Source organism: Zootoca vivipara, chromosome 2 (assembly GCF_963506605.1).
Source record: "Zootoca vivipara chromosome 2, rZooViv1.1, whole genome shotgun sequence".
Lineage (NCBI taxonomy): Eukaryota > Metazoa > Chordata > Lepidosauria > Squamata > Lacertidae > Zootoca > Zootoca vivipara.
In genome coordinates, this window is record NC_083277.1 from 70,302,225 (window position 1) to 70,318,353 (window position 16,129).

The following is a 16,129-nucleotide window of genomic DNA, read 5'->3' on the forward strand; positions in this document are numbered from 1 at the left end:
CAGGTGTTCCCCCACCACAAATGAAGTCACATAAAGTGGTGTACACAGGGAGGAGACTCACCTGGGCTGCAGCCCAGCCGGTCCCAAATCTGCCTGCATACCAAGAGCCAGAAGGGCTAAGAAGGGTGACCAGCAGAACTGGTGTCAGGATGGGTGTGCAAACACAGCAGAGGTGGGGAGAAGGCACCACCCACCCCACACCGCTGGTTGATCAAAGGCTGCCTTCCCTTGTTTGGGCAGCAGCCCCAAGTGAAGGAAGGGTTATTTATTTATTTCATGGTAATTGTGGTTGTGAGTGATGGGGATGCGCATAGTAGTGGTGGTGGTGGGTGGGTGAGAGAGACACACAGAGAGAAAGCTCTTACTGTTCGGCAGTGGAATTTGCTACCAAGGAGTGTGGTGGAGTCTCCTTCTTTGGAGGTCTTTAAGCAGAGGCTTGACAGGCATATGTCAAGAATGCTTTGATGGTGTTTCCTGCTTGGCAGGGGGTTGGACTGGATGGCCCTTGTGGTCTCTTCCAACTCTATGATTCTATGATTCTAAGAGCGCCTGTACACTCTAGCATGGGATTTGGCTTTTTATCAGCAGGAGCACATTCAGCTGATATTTTTACTGAGCGCTTCCCCACTACCCTAAGTTTTCTTTCTTGCTTAGTCACTGCTAATCCATATAGTTAGCAACCAATTTAAGCTAAATTTATGCCTTAATGACATGGGATTTGCTTTGTTGTGTTTCTCTTGCAGTGGAATCTGGTGTGTGATGATGACTGGAAAACCCCCTTAACTACATCTTTGTTCTTTGTGGGTGTGCTGCTTGGATCCTTTGTATCAGGACAACTCTCAGACAGGTAAAGTACACAGTCAGCTGGCTGCCCTAGGATTTTTGCCCTGCACTTTTGAGGGAGCAGGGTCATATTTAGTGTTTTCAAAATTCGACGTACGCAGCAGGCTTCAAATAGTGTGCCATGCTCAATGTGAATTTCCCCTTTACTTTCTAGACTCTTAGGCATGCCTCAGTAAAAAAAGAAAGACACATTCTTCCTTGACTTCTGCTACTTTATTTATTTATTTAATAAAAATTTATACACCACTTGATTGTAAAAACCTCAAAGCGCTTTACAAGTCTTACACATGCATATGAGGGAGAGAGGGAGACTGTGAGTGTACCATGCTGTATATGGGTATTCATTCTTGCCTACAAAAAGTAAACAATAATAATATTATGCAACATGTTTTTGCCAGTACTTTCAGATTAATTTTCACTTCCATAAAAGGACACTGTGAGTATGAGTGTAACACAGGAAAAGGAAATAAAAATACACCTGAGCCAGGATGAAGATAAAAGAAAAAGGATTGTGGTAAACCATTGCTGCAAGGTTTTCACAATCAGTGTTATAATTTGGACAGCAAAATGCTATTGTTATTTCTGTGATTGTTAGTTGTTTTCAACTCTTCTGATATTCTGTTTTAATTGTTGTAACCTGCGCTGTGATCTTAGAATGAAGGGCAAGTAATTAATTATTGTGAAGGCTAGTATTCTGGATATGCTGCCTTAAGAGGCTGTGATTTTGAGATAAGTAAAAGGAAGTGTGAAAATGACATGCTGCCACCATGTGTTCATCTGCTAAGAAAGGCAAATCCAGATTATTTAACTTTATCAATTGTAAAATTATTGTGACATCAGCTGATACTTAAAATACTTGTTATCTGATTATATCTTGCTTCTCTTTACTAAGCATCACTCCGATTAGACAGAATACAGAAAACACCAGGATTTTGTCCAGCAATATTTACATAATTTCAATGGTTTAAAGCAAAGGTACCTGTAGCTGTGCTGCCTCTTGGTGTGATGAGCATAATGAGTTAATTGTCATTTTAATTTGCAATTAGAGAATGCACAGGACAAATTGGTGGTTGTCAAGCTTTATTAATTTGAGTTCACAGAATGGTCTACATCAGGCACCCCCAAACTGTGGCCCTCCAGATGTTTTGGCCTACAACTCCCATGATCCCTAGCTAACAGGACCAGGGCTAACAGGTGGTCAGGGATGATGGGAATTGCAGTCCAAAACATCTGGAGGGCCGACGTTTGGGGATGCCTGGTCTACATCATCATCATCATCATAATTATTATTACAAGCTGACCCCATGGGTACAACCCTGCCTAATGTTTGTACTCCCCTCCCCCAAAAACAGATTCTGCTAACTCCCTGCTTTTTAAAACATCTTGTCTGATGCAGAGTTCTGAAGAACTCAAAAGCTTGCCTCATTTTTGTGAGTTGTTGGTTAATCCTTGGCATCCTTCCAGGGGTGACACACCCATGGTGGGCAGGACCAGAAGCAAAAGTGGGCAGAACAAAACATGTAAATTTTACCTTTGCATAATATGAGAGTTTCTACACACACTCACATGCCCTACTCTATCTTGCATCCATGCAAGCAAAAAGCATTATTGGAGTCCAGGGGCACACTCCAGCCAGGAAAAAGCCCTCAAGTCATGACCAACTCTGGGGTTGCGTGCTCATCTCGCATTATTGGCCGAGGGAGCCGGTGTATAGCTTCCAGGTCATGTGGCCAGCATGACAAAGCAACTTCTGGCGAACCAGAGCAGCACACGGAAACGCCGTTTACCTTCCCGCTGTAGCAGTTCCTATTTATCCTATTTATCTACTTGCATTTTTGATGTGCTTTCGAACTGCTAGGTTGGCAGGAGCTGGGACCGAGCAACGGGAGCTCACCCCGTCACAGGGATTCGAACCACCGACCTTCTGATCAGCAAGCCCTAGGCTTAGTGGTTTAACCCACAGCGCCACCTGGGTCCCTATCTTGCATCCATGCAAGCAAAAAGCATTATTGGAGTCCAGGGGCACACTCCAGCCAGGAAAAAGCACTCAAAAGTTCCGGTAAAGTAGGGTTTCCCAAATTTGGATCTCTAGCTATTTTTGGACTACAAATCCCAACATCTTTGACCACTGGTCTTCCTAGCTAGGGATGATGGGAGTTGAAGTCCAACAGCAGCTGGAGACCCAAGTTTGGGAAACCTTGCTATAAAGCAGAACCATTGAACGGTGTGGCTGCGGAAGGTGTGTGGCCTAGATTGAGTCCCCGTGGCCACACAGAGGGGCCCAGGGAATTCCATTTGACTCTTGGGGCAGTCTGTTCTAGGGTACCATTTTTATTTTTGAAAAGTGGGGCTCATAAAATGTCACAAGTCTGTGTTCTAGTGAAAAATAATGAACAGGTTGTGCAATGTTGGGTGAATGTTGCCAATATCCAAACTTTCAAAACGTAAACTCAATGCTCCAGCCCCTATCTGCAGGAGAAATGTCTGCTCCTTGAGTCTTAAGTTAAATCAACCTGCTAGGTTTCTTTGCTTTCTCTAGAATGAGGCAATAACAATATTGTGGATTCATTTACGGTCTTGCTTGTTTGTTTTTTGTTCTTTTCCTCAAAAGGTTTGGCAGAAAGTCTGTTCTATTTGCAACCATGGGTGTGCAGACAGGTTTCAGCTTCCTGCAGATCTTCTCAACCAGCTGGGAAATGTTCACAGTTCTTTTTGTTCTAGTTGGCATGGGACAGATTTCAAACTACGTTGTGGCCTTCATATTAGGTAAGACTATTTCCACTCCATTGAAATGTCCTCTTAGCATGGTAGTTTGAGTATGCATACTAAATTATTTCACTTAGTAAGAAATGATTCTGTGTAACTGATAGTCCTGTGTCTAAGAGGCTAAACTTCTTTTAGGAACATTTAGCAAAATTGCTATAGATAAATTTGCCATAATCTATTCTGCTCTGTAGGTCTAGAATTGAGGTCTGGTTCTCTGCGCCAAACTAGATGAGATCTTTCTTTATTTGGCCAATTGCAATTTCAGCAATGGCATAGAAATTATTTCTAGATATTTAAGTTTCCCAGTAATTAGGTGAGAAATGAGCAGAGAACAATTCAAAAACTGTTCCATCCCCCAAAATGTGGATGAACAATGAGTTGAATGGGCATTCAAAAATGTTACATTCCTTTGGAGACTAGAGTGATATGCATCTGAAAAATTTGTAAAAAATAGTATTTTAAAAAAAATCAGATAACCTCATCTTGCTTAGGTGTTCCATGCTGTTGGTGTTATTATTATTATTATTACTATTATTATTAGATTTATCTGTGTCATGCCATACACGATGATTCACAGGGTAAAATAAGTAAACAAATATAGCTTATGCTCCAAAATCCTTTATAATCTATCATCTAAATGGTGGTCGGGAGAAAAAGAGGCACAAAGGTAACACTCAAGTTAAATGGTTTACTTGGTAGAGGCAACCTCCATATAGTGCCATTTGAAAGTGGCTACTACACCAGAGCTGTTTACATATAGGTCCTTGTCTTTCCCATTCCAAACATTACTAAGTTTCTGTAAATTTGATTATAGTTTCATTGACACTCATTTAAACTTCTGTATTATTATAGGTTTTTATTGGGATGGGATATTTTAATCTTTCCCCACCCCCCAGAAAATGTTCAACTTTGTTTTGAGGTGCTTGAAGCCTCTTGTGGTGGATATAGGGTCAGAATGTTATTGTATGATGCATTTTAACATGTAGAAAGTGACTCTTTCCATTTTAAAAAATATATGTTTCTATTGTTGAGGCAAAATTGTGTTTCCTTGAACTGCCATGCATTATTTTTCTTGTACTGGACCAAGCTGGGCCGAAGGTAGCCGGGGTTAGCAGGCTTTCTTGGGCAGTACAGTGATGCATTCCTGGTGTCCCCCTGCTGATCATTGCTGCCGCTGACTAAGAGGAGGAAGAGTGTTGTGCAGGATGCTCAGCACCATGTGGGCACTGTGCCACATCTTGTGGAGCTCCCAGCACCTTGCCCCTCCCCCCTCGGTAAGTGGCAATGATGCTTGGTGTTGAGAAGTCAGGTGTGCACCCCTACACACACACACACACCTGCACCATCCTGTCAACCACGGCTGACAGAATGGGAATGGTGAACTGCATTGCCATGCTTAGTTTTTTAAAAAATGGAAAATTTTATACCTGGGGGTTGGGTTTTTAAAAAATTTAAACACACTTTGTCCATGCCTCATGTCTTTGTGCATTTAGGTAAAATATGCTTAAGATGCCTCTCATTTTCATTGTCTCTCCAGCAGCGTAGACTGAATAACAATGCAATTTTGTTAACCAACATATTCCGCGCTTGTACAGATTTTCCTTCCTCATTTGGTACCCTTTGCTGGAGAAATCTCAAAGGCTGTAGCCACAAATGCCAAACACTGAAGCAGGATTGTACAGGGGACAGGAGTGAGGGAATAGGCAGGGAGTCATGCAGTTGTGGAAAGTTACATCCACTAACTACTGGAATCACTTCATTTGGACATGCTTTGAGTTCACACATGCTCATTTCAATAAACTGGAGCGATGATTTTCTCTTTTGGAGGAACTTTTGAGTGTTTTTTTTTACTATGGGGCACTTTTTTCAATCTAATAATCATACTGCACAGTTTGATTTATTTTCAAAGCCTGTCCTAGGCTCATGCACCCTCTGTGCTTTAACACTGTGTTCATACACAAGCAAGAAACTTCACTCGTATATGTAATTGTTTTTTAAAAGGCACTTCTTTTGTTGCCCTACTAATCCTTTATCAGGCTATTGAGTACCAGCACCTCATCCCCACCCCCAACCATCACTGCCCAGAATTGTTTGAAACACATCATGTTTTTGCCCCAGGTTTCTAATATGTGTTGTTATCTCCATGGGTTTGATCCCCAGCATGAATCCCAAGTTTGTGTGGGTATGTCATTCCTTAGTGTTCAGAGGCAGACAGAGAATTCCACCCTGTTTTACCTTGATCAGACATACCCACATTATCAGGCTGGCTCATAAACTTTACTACTGTACTACAATTTCTTTATCACCCCTCCATGTTAGCAAAACTGTATTGCCACATATTAATTTTCTAAGCATCATCTGACTTCCAAGAATGGTTAGATTTAGAACCTTTAGTGACACTTTAAACAAAATTTCATGAGGAGAATTAATATAAATTTCCTCTTGAAAATAAAAAGAGAGCATTCTTAAGGCAAGATGTTCTCTTTTCCTGCTGCAATAGCAGCACTGAGGGCCAGGAAATAAAGTGTACTGATACTTTTTCCTTCACCTCGGTGTATATAAAAGAATATTGCCACACTATCTTAATTGGGGAGGAGGTCAAAAAGAGTACCCGTAACCCTTGTGTGCACATTCCTTCCACAACAAATGTACTGAGTGCACTGTTGTTTCAAGCAATTTTCAAGAATTATTCAAGTTGCCAGAGTCTACTTGAAAATGACCTGATGCATATTTCTGGTGGCACAGCTCTTGAAAATCTCTTTGAGCACGCTCCAACTAAGACAGAACAAATTCCCGAAAGTATCTTCCTTCCTCTTTTTATTATCTGCAGGGACATGCAACAATGAAGCAATATAATTTATGAAACAATTCCACATGATTCAAGCATTACAAACTTGTGTTTTTTAAATGTGTTTAAGGAGGCCACGAGTGCAGGAAATCAAGGGAAAAGGGATAAGGGAAAAGAATCACGTAATATATTTTATAGAAACTGATTTGTATGCAACTTTGGAACCTCTTTTCTTAATTCATTCCAGAACATACAAAGTTGTTTCATAATGTGTAAGGCACACATAGGGGGTAGGAGTAGGTGGGTGGATGAGAGATAGAGACCTTCCCCACTTCCCAAAAAAATCCATCTGAACCATCCACTTTATTCTGCTGAATTCAGTCTTCTTCATAATAATAAATTGTGGACTGAAATGTAGGATTCAATGACAAAAACTCAGGTACCCATTGTTGAGAATCTTGTCACCAGTGAAACATACTAGATTATTTCATTTTCCATAAACTGCTTCAGAGAACAGTTCTTCACAGAACTGAAGAAAAAAATAAAATTTGCTGCACCAGTTGGTTCATCACTCAAATCTTACAAGATTTCCAACTAGGTTTAGTCATGCGGTGGCCTATTGTGATGAGATACCTATGAAAGGGGAATTTAAAGGTTAAACAATAATTAGATTCCCTAGGTTTGGCAGTCTTGATTTTTGAACTTGCTGGATGCTAAACTGGAAAAGAGCCTAATACAAAAAAGTAATGTGACTTCATCTTAGAGAAGGAAATGCATAATGGTACAGTTTTATGAGTATCAATGGCAATTATACTGTAAGAGATGATGTAGCATAGTGGCTAAGTGTGTGAAGTCCCTAATTCAAATGTTGCCTCAGCTACAAACTCACTAGGGAGTTTTGCATAATAGTATTTTCCCAGTCCCCAATATGGGAATAATAGTAATATGCACTTTCATTGCAATAATAATATGGACCTTCCTTCCTTCGCTTGTTGAGGGAATTGCTGAGATAATCCCTCAGGGCCTTGTGCTTGGTTTCCCTCTTTTGATGCAGCTGCTAGGACTGCACTTAGAAAACCCAGTTTTAAATGTGTGATTGTTCCGATCAACTGTTCAAGAGGAGAGAGAATTGTAGAGAGGGGGCTGCCCTTAGTTACCTACCCTGCTTCCCCTCTCCACAGATTGAGACATCTCTGCCTGCGCTGCGGGCACGAACAACTCCAATTTCATGAATGTATACTTGGAGTGATAATGATGAAGAAGAATTTATTCATATCCCACCTTTTCCCCAGGTTTAGGCCAATGTATGTGAAGGACTTGGGATATTTTAAAGGGCTACCTAAATGATAAGTGTATTTTTAATGACACTGAAGGTTCACTAAAGAAATAATTCATTAGCCCCCATAGTCTTCACAGAATTACTGACACCAGGAAGTTTCCCCCTTCTTCAAAGCTTTCTGTTACAGATGGTTATTGGGGAGTGTGGCAGGTGTTTTTATTATTCTTCAGAGTGAACCAAAGTAGTACTTAAATGTCATTATAAATTTGCCCCAACCCCAGAGTTTGTTCCAGTGAGTGTGGGCTCTTCAGCACTCACAGCAGGGCAATGTCCCTCTGGCCTCCCAGAAGTCTCTGAAATACAGCAGGATGAGTCTGGCCCTGCCCCCAAGGCTAGGTGGAAAGGGCCTTGCAGGGAGCGGTCTTCAGCACTCAAAGCAGGGCAAAAATTCTAATTTTTGTTAGAATTAATACTAGTTGTTGGATTGAGATAGGATCAAATGGGACTCTACTTGTATGACAGGGCTATCCTGACTCCCCGCAAAAAAAAAAAAAAAAAGCCATATGGGTCCCTGCAAAATCTTCTCCTGGAGGTCAGCAGCCCCTCTGGAGCCGAATGGGCTGGGCTACAATGCACTGCTGTAGGCTGGGGAAATTGGAGGAATTTGGGAGGGCTGCTTTTCTCAAGCAGACTTGCTTTTCCGCTTGCACAAGACATCTCTGGATCTAAGCTATGGTTACAAACGGAATGACTTACTTTCGTACTCTACTTGTGAGTGTCTAGAGAGATATGATTGGCTGATGTTGGGAACATAATAATGGATTATCTGAACCTTGGTCAAACCTAGCAAAGGCAATTCTGATTTTTTTTATAGATGTTGAAACAGATTTTTAATAATGTTACAGCTGTGTTTGATAATCCCTTCCCATTTCTTCCCCCTCCCCCAGCATTATATCCTATCTTACACATTAAACCATAGTTACAAGCATAGCTTAATTTTGGGCCATACTTCTCTTGAAATGTTCCAGGACAAATGGCTCCATTTTAAAGACTGTATTCATTTTTCAAAATGCAATAGAATATTTTGAGTAACTTTTTTTTAAGGAGGGGGGGAGAGAGTTAAGATGCTAACCCACACTCCTTGTTTTGAACAGGCACAGAAATTCTTGGCAAATCAGTTCGTATTATATTCTCTACATTAGGAGTTTGCATATTTTTTGCAATTGGCTACATGTTGCTGCCACTATTTGCTTACTTCATCAGAGAATGGCGGATGCTGCTACTGGCTCTTACTGTACCTGGGGTTTGCTGCGTTCCACTGTGGTGGTGAGTCTTAATGTTTGACAGGCGTTCAGCTTCAGAAATGTGTCATCTGTAGCTGATAGCCTTCAACTTGCATTGTTATATAACCAGCTGGAGGATTTTAACAGCCTTTGGTTGCTGTGGATATATTCCCCACCCCTGGCATTTTGGTTGCAGAGAACTGAATTGTATTCAATGCCGAACATTTCTTTACAGATAAATTATTTTTCTTTTTAGAGTCTGACTGACTCTGGTAGCTTGGTTGAGTGCATCCTGTGTCGGCTCTTCAATGCAATTTTGAAATTATTTCTCGCTTTTCTTATTCTTTTTCCTCCAGCTTTTTTATTGCCTTTTTGAATCTTACTAGATGAGCACTCTTGTACATCCTTTCCCCTTCTCTAATTTTCTTCCATCCCCATTTTCTTCATAGTTACAACTAAAAATTTTCCTGAAATACCTGTTATAAATTACATAAAATAGACCATTCACCTTGCTCCTTCAATAGTAGTCATAGAAAAGTAGTGGTTAAATCTATGTATACCTCATCGTCCAGATCACATTACCAGTATATAATTTCAGTTGGATACCTTCTGTATGTACAGTGGTACCTCAGTTTTCGACCATCTCGGAAGCCGAACATTTTGGTTTCTGAACGCCAAAAACCCAGAAGTAAATGCTTCTGTTTTCAAACATGCCTCCAAAGTCGAACAGCTTCTGCTGCATTCCCCCCCCCCCAATTTTCTCCATTGACTTTGCCGACCGCCCTTTGCACCTCAGTTGTTGAATGTTTCAGAAGTGGAACGGTCTTCCAGAATGGATTACATTCGACAACCAAGGTATCACTGTATTTGATATACAGTGGTACCTCTACTTACAAATTTAATGCGTTCCGAACGCACATTCATAAGTAGAAAAAATTGTAAGTCGAATCCCATAGGAATGCATTGGGAGAAAAAATTCGTAAGTAGAAGCAACCCTATCTAAAAATTCGTAAGTAGAAAAAATCCTATCTAAACTGCATCCAAGATGGCGGACGGAGCTCCACTCGTAAGTAGAAACATTCGTAAGTAGAGTTATTCGTGAGTAGAGGTACCACTGTATGTAGCCTATTTACTTGTTTGCAACTCTGACATATCTAGGCATAGTGAGAAATTGGAGAAGGCATTGCAAGTTCATCTTTAGAGGGGGAAATAGCTCCCTAAAAAACATTAAATGACCTAATGATTCTCAACACGGATGCTGAATCTAACTCAAGTGCTAAAACCAGAAAAATATTGAAAACACGTATCATCCTGCCCTGGACTGGGTGTGTATGTTTTGCTTGGTATTCGCTCCTGCATTACTGCTCAGTTTGGGATGTGATGTTAAGTTTATTCCAGCATCACCATTTGTAGCAGCTTAATCCTATAGCTACTTTCAGTAGTAGGATATTCAGATGGTGAAGTAAGAGAAGAGCCACACTACTTCCAACACTTTGCTCCTGGGCTAGTTCTGCCCTCCATCTCCCCCTGTCTGCCCTGGTGCCCATGGATTTCCCCTGACAGAATTTTTTCTCTCCAGTAGCTAGCAATATGTTGGCACTAAATATTTCAGTACTGTAATAATAGTTTTTTATTCATTCTATAGTTGCTGTCTGCTCCAAATAACATGAACAGGAGTATGGGCATTTTTATTCCCCTACCCCACCCACCAGCTAATATTTTTTTCATCTTCATTGAAAAAGCTATTAAGTTTTCTAAAATGTAGTGTACAGCTCAAATGTTCTTGAGGGACATATCACATTTAATTTAATGTATTTATGCTAACTCATTTATCCCTTGTTCTCTCTGTACCCCATGGTGTGCACACACTTTCTCTCTTCCCTGCTTCCTTCACCACCGCAGGGCTCTCTGAACCCCCCCCCTTTCTACTCCATAGCTAACACTTCTCCCCCCCCCACTACCTCAGGCCTTTCTGCACTCCCAGCTCAATTTCTTTTTCTTGCATTAGGCCTTTTTGTTTTGTTTACACACACACTTTTAAATACCATTATCTGCTTTCCTTCTCCTATCCCCCAAGTTCTGAGCAACAGAACATAAGGCATTCACTCTCCTAGAAATTGCACGGTGGTAATTCAAGTGGTGGCTAGTTGCAACAGGCTAGAAAAACTAGTACAGATTCTACCATGTAGACCTATTGATAACGGTATTTGACCATCTCTACACACACTTTTGATGGACTTGAGTGAGGTGGGAACAGCTGCAAACAAGGGGTATTTTTAATTTTCTGAGAAGGATTAAGTCAACTTTTTAGATTTGTTGACTTGAAATAATGATTTGGCAGTGGGCTTACAATTTCACTATTATGAACACATCAGTTTCAGGTGCTCTTAATATACAGGAGCTGTGCATTTTTAAAAGGGTTTAAAGAATCTCCTATCCTGTTAAGCAATTTTGCTTCATTGCATTTTAGTCTACAGGGAATGTGTATGGTGTCTTTTCTCCACCCATACTCCATTCCTCCCAACCTCAGACTACTTGTTTGAGTTCTACATAGGTGTCCTCCATCTTTAATCTTGTCCACCAAAGCCCTCTCCCTAAGTTTCTGGTAGCTGATGTTTGATGTATGTTTTTGCTAGGGAGAAACTTCTACAATGAATTCCCCACTTTAGCTGCTGAAACAAAAACATGATTCAACCTTGGTCCCAGCTGCTTTCTACTCTGCTAATCAGTTTGCCAGTTTGTTGAAGGATAAAGCTGACTGTTAGAGATTAGAAATGTGCCTTGGGGTTGACCCGACTCCCTGAAATGTCCCTACTTTTTAGCCTTGGTTCCACAAAAATAAAGCAGCAGATACTTTTAATCAAAACCCTGCTAGCTACCATATGTATTGTTTCCTATGGTGGTTGCACTAGAGAGTTTTCCCTTTAGTTACTTCTTGTATTTTCATATATGGTAGTTCTTCCTCTCTAATTTTCCTGCTTTTTGTTCCTGTAAATCTTGAGTTGTTGAGCTCATAGCTAGCCAGTGTCCATATGATTCAGCAGCTACAAAGTAAGAGGCCACATTTTATAAAGGGCCACATTTTTGAAAAGACTGTCACAGGTATCTGTAGCAACCCCCCCCAAAAGATACTCTCCTTTTCCAGTTCTGATGGCCAAATACAGTAACATAAGATTGAAGGAGATGGGTTGCAACAATCTGAGATCCAAGTGGAATCTCTCTTTTCCAGTTTGCCTGATACACTTTAGATGTGAAGCTAGTTTCTTGGAAGATGGGTATTTATTGAATCTGCTTTAGGGGGCCCAGAATGGAAAGTAATCGTGGGAGGTAATTATTAGACAGTATGTACTATGTAGGGTGTAGGAAGCAGACTTTGGCTTGAGTGGCCATGTTATTATGCTCAGGAAACAAAACCCACTCCCTCTCTCCTCCCCCCCTGCTTTTGGAGGATGGTTCATTTTGTGTTTTCCATGCAATCTTCCCTCATGTTCACTACAACTCTTGGATTTTCATGCATTTCAGCCTTGGCCATTTCAACACTTGCTAATTCCCCTGTGTGTGTACACAAAACTACCCCTCTCAAGTGCTCTTGGATATTTCTCATTTGGCTTTCAGTTGCAGTCATTTCCTTTACACCTTTTTTCAAATCAATACAAATTTAAACAAATTCTCACTGAACTCACTTCTGGCTGGTTATGTGGTTTCAGTATGAAAAGAGATTTTATATATATACAGATTACATATATATATATATATATATATATATATATATATATATATATATATATAGTTATTTTGTCCATGCCTTGGTGAAGTAACATACAAGAGAGTGGGGACCTATTATGCTTAGCTTGTTGCTCAGAGAAGTTCTGTGATGTGAAGTGAGTTATGCCAAACAGACAACTCCTCAACTTATTTCCATGTATAGATCCTAACTTGTGGAATCCTCTCTCAGTGAACAGCCTCTGTTTTAATACTAAGGTGATAAAGAGAATGTGGTTTAATGGTTTTTATAGGTTTAAGCAAATTAATTAATTTTGTTACAGAAATGCCTTACAATTGTCTATTTTATTATTTTTCTCTTTTGTATTAAACAAAAACATCCCTGCAGACAAGCACCTGCATGTGGGGGGCTCACTATAGGGTTTTGAGCTCTGTGCACTGGGCGTTATAGGCAATAGGGAGCTTCAGACCTCTTGTGTCTCCATCCAGCCCTTTTGCTCTGAATGTCTGTATGTATTAGTCACCCCATAACATACATTCTGTGGGCAACATTTTAATTTATATTTTATTTTATTGGACAGTATTTTCTTTATTCTTTGTAAACTGTTTTGATACCCAGATGAGGTGCAAAGTGCTGTATAATTCAAAACAAATACATAAATAATAAACATACAATAACTTAAGTTTAAAATAAAGTACAACACTAAATATACTAAAGCTCATGTTCCTCGAAAGTTTGCAAGGAGCTGGATGGGAATATGGGAAATGCACGTAGACCTCCCATTTCCTGTCGCGGCTTGGTGCTCCTGTGCACGTATGCTGGGGTTGGATGGAGGAACCTGTGCATTATAGCATCGGGATTCCTCAACAAGGAAGTATTGGGCTCATGAAATAAAGCTGTTGTGAAATTCTTTCCTCTCCCCCCCCCCCCTGGTTGCTTGCAGAAAATCAGTCCTATTTTATATTGGTTAAATTACAGTGCAGACCAATTCATTTGCAGCAGAAATCTAAATACTCGTTTGCTACAGTATGACATATTTGTGTCTGGAAATAAGCTCCATTGAGCTCAGTAGGGCATGCTTCCAGTAAATATGGCCTGGATACTATGCTTAGTATTACTGTGTTTTGAATTTACTATGTTTAGTATTTAACAGTTGTTCTTAATTAAAACTAATGTTTTTATCTTACTTTGGGGACATTTTGGTTGAAAAGTGGCATTTATGCATTTTTAAAAAGTATGTGGGGGGAAATGGTTTTTTCAAATTCCCATTGGAAATGTAGCTATAAGATGATACTGTACAAAAGCCCCTGACATGAGATCAAAGTGCACTTGTGAGAAACTATATTTTTTCTTTTATGGTCATGAGTGCCACCTCATTCTTTATCAAGCCTTCTAGAGATGGCAGACGTGTCCTAACTCAGTGATGGAACACTTGCCATGCATGCAGGAGGTCTGAGGTTCCTAGGCAGGGATAGGAATGTCCTCTAGCTGATATTGTGAAGAGCTGTTGTGAGTCTGCATGGATAATTACTGAGCTGGATGAACCAATGGACTGACTCGGTATAAGGCAGCTTCCCATGTTCCTTTTCACAGAGATTTAGGAAAAGCTTATGCAGTGCCTACCAGTAGTGTTAGTCCTTAGCATTCCAGTCCCATAAATGCCAAGGGTGTTAACCCTATATAAAGTTCCTATACTTTGCAAGTACTTACAACTGTTACCTGGCCAATTAATGGCCCATGGAATATCATGTAAGGGGAAAGCCTTGCTTTGGTCCATACAGTATATATTCACTGTGTGGCACCACCCTACCACATAAGGAAGGGGGGAGCAAGAGAACCAGTGGCAGGTCTTTGCTAGCATTAGAAGAATGGGCCATTATTTTGTGCCAGCTTATGATGACTTTTGTGAACAGAGGAATCCTAGTTGGGGTATTATCCATGAACAAATCAGCAAAACAGAAAACAAATCCATAACGATCCACGGGGACAAAAACATCTTTTTGTTGTCAAAATCTTAGAAAGTCCAAATGTGAAATCCTAGTATTTGGTTTGCACATTCTATATATTTCATCTCTGTTATAAAGAAATTGACATTTACATTAATATCTGGGCATTTGGAAGAAAAAAGCAGCAGTTCTTATCATTCAAGACTTTCTACAGATACTAGACTATCTAATTTCTGATGTGTTTTTCTGGAAAGAGGGACCATTTCCCCTGTGAAAGAAAGCAATGCCACAACTTATGAGAATAATATTTCAACTTTAATGAGAAGTAAGCATGTACTTGCCTTAATCACATGCAGAGTTCCTGGCTAACTTCATTTGGATTCTGCTTGAGAAGCAGCCATGCCCACAAGATGGCACTACTAACATTTTCTCATCTTGCTAAGTTCCTGCTGCAATTCAGTTTTGCAGGTTTTCGTGCCACTGCAAAGAATGCCCTCAAAACGTCAAAGCAAGCTCTTCCTCCAAATTGTAAATGAGCATTGATGTGTACACATGCCATGCCCAAAGCATTTTTTGGAACTATGATTCATTTTTTTTACAAATGTATGTAAGCAAGAAAAATTACGGACCTGGACACATGCTCTCATGAAGCCTAACTCTACATTACATCTGTACAGTTACCATATTACTGATGTCAAATCAGGGACAGCATCACACTACAGATATATTTCCAATAATCCCTGCTGTAAGTGGGGTTTGCAGTCAGTACCAATCCCAGCTAGGTTTGCAGTCAGCCCCTTTTGGAAGGTATCGTCAGTTGCAGCTCAGCCTAACTTCGAGCCAAGCTGCAAAGGAAGGAAGGATTTGGAATGCCCTTAAGAGTGCACTCCCAAGTCTTTTCTTTGAAGTTGAGTCACCTGATGTCATGACCTGAACTGTTCAACAAGTGGCCTGCAGGAGATTGGGGAGTTGAAGTTCTGACTGCTGGATGGATCCTGTTCTCCACCATTGGTATACAGCCTTAGTAATGGTTGGTTGTACATTAAAGCTGCTGTTTAAACACGCTTCCAGTTTTACTGAAATTTAGTATTAATATGGAGACAAATGTGCTTTAGACCCAGACTATTTGGCTTTTCCTTTCACATGGGTCACAGGTTTGATTCCCCATATGGGACAGCTGCATATTCCTGTATTGCAGGGGATTGGACTAGATGATCCCCAGGGTCCCTTCCAACTCTACAGTTTGATGATACTCTTCTAAAGCATTGATATGCTCCATACCATTGCTGAAACAGATCTGATTGTTTTTATTTAGCATTACATTAATCAATGAATACCTTGAATATTTACCTTTTAATGATCTGTGACATATAAAACAGCCATCAGGTAAGAAGAGTTTGGCTCACCTCGCCCTCATGCCATAGCTGCCAAGTTTTCCCTTTTCTCGCGAGGAAGCCTATTCAGCATAAGGGAAAATCCCTTAAAATAAGGGATAACTTG

General features: G+C 40.4%; 1 protein-coding gene across 1 annotated transcript in view; it reads left to right on the top strand.

The window, feature by feature from the left end:
* The window catches only part of SLC22A4 (solute carrier family 22 member 4), a 79,438-nt gene that overhangs the window by 44,420 nt on the left and 18,889 nt on the right, over nucleotides 1–16,129 (top strand). The window contains exons 2-4 of the mRNA XM_035105413.2: nucleotides 744–847; nucleotides 3,455–3,609; nucleotides 8,831–9,002. Coding sequence (XP_034961304.1) covers nucleotides 744–847; nucleotides 3,455–3,609; nucleotides 8,831–9,002 — 431 coding nt within the window. The remainder of the gene's footprint in view (nucleotides 1–743; nucleotides 848–3,454; nucleotides 3,610–8,830; nucleotides 9,003–16,129) is intronic.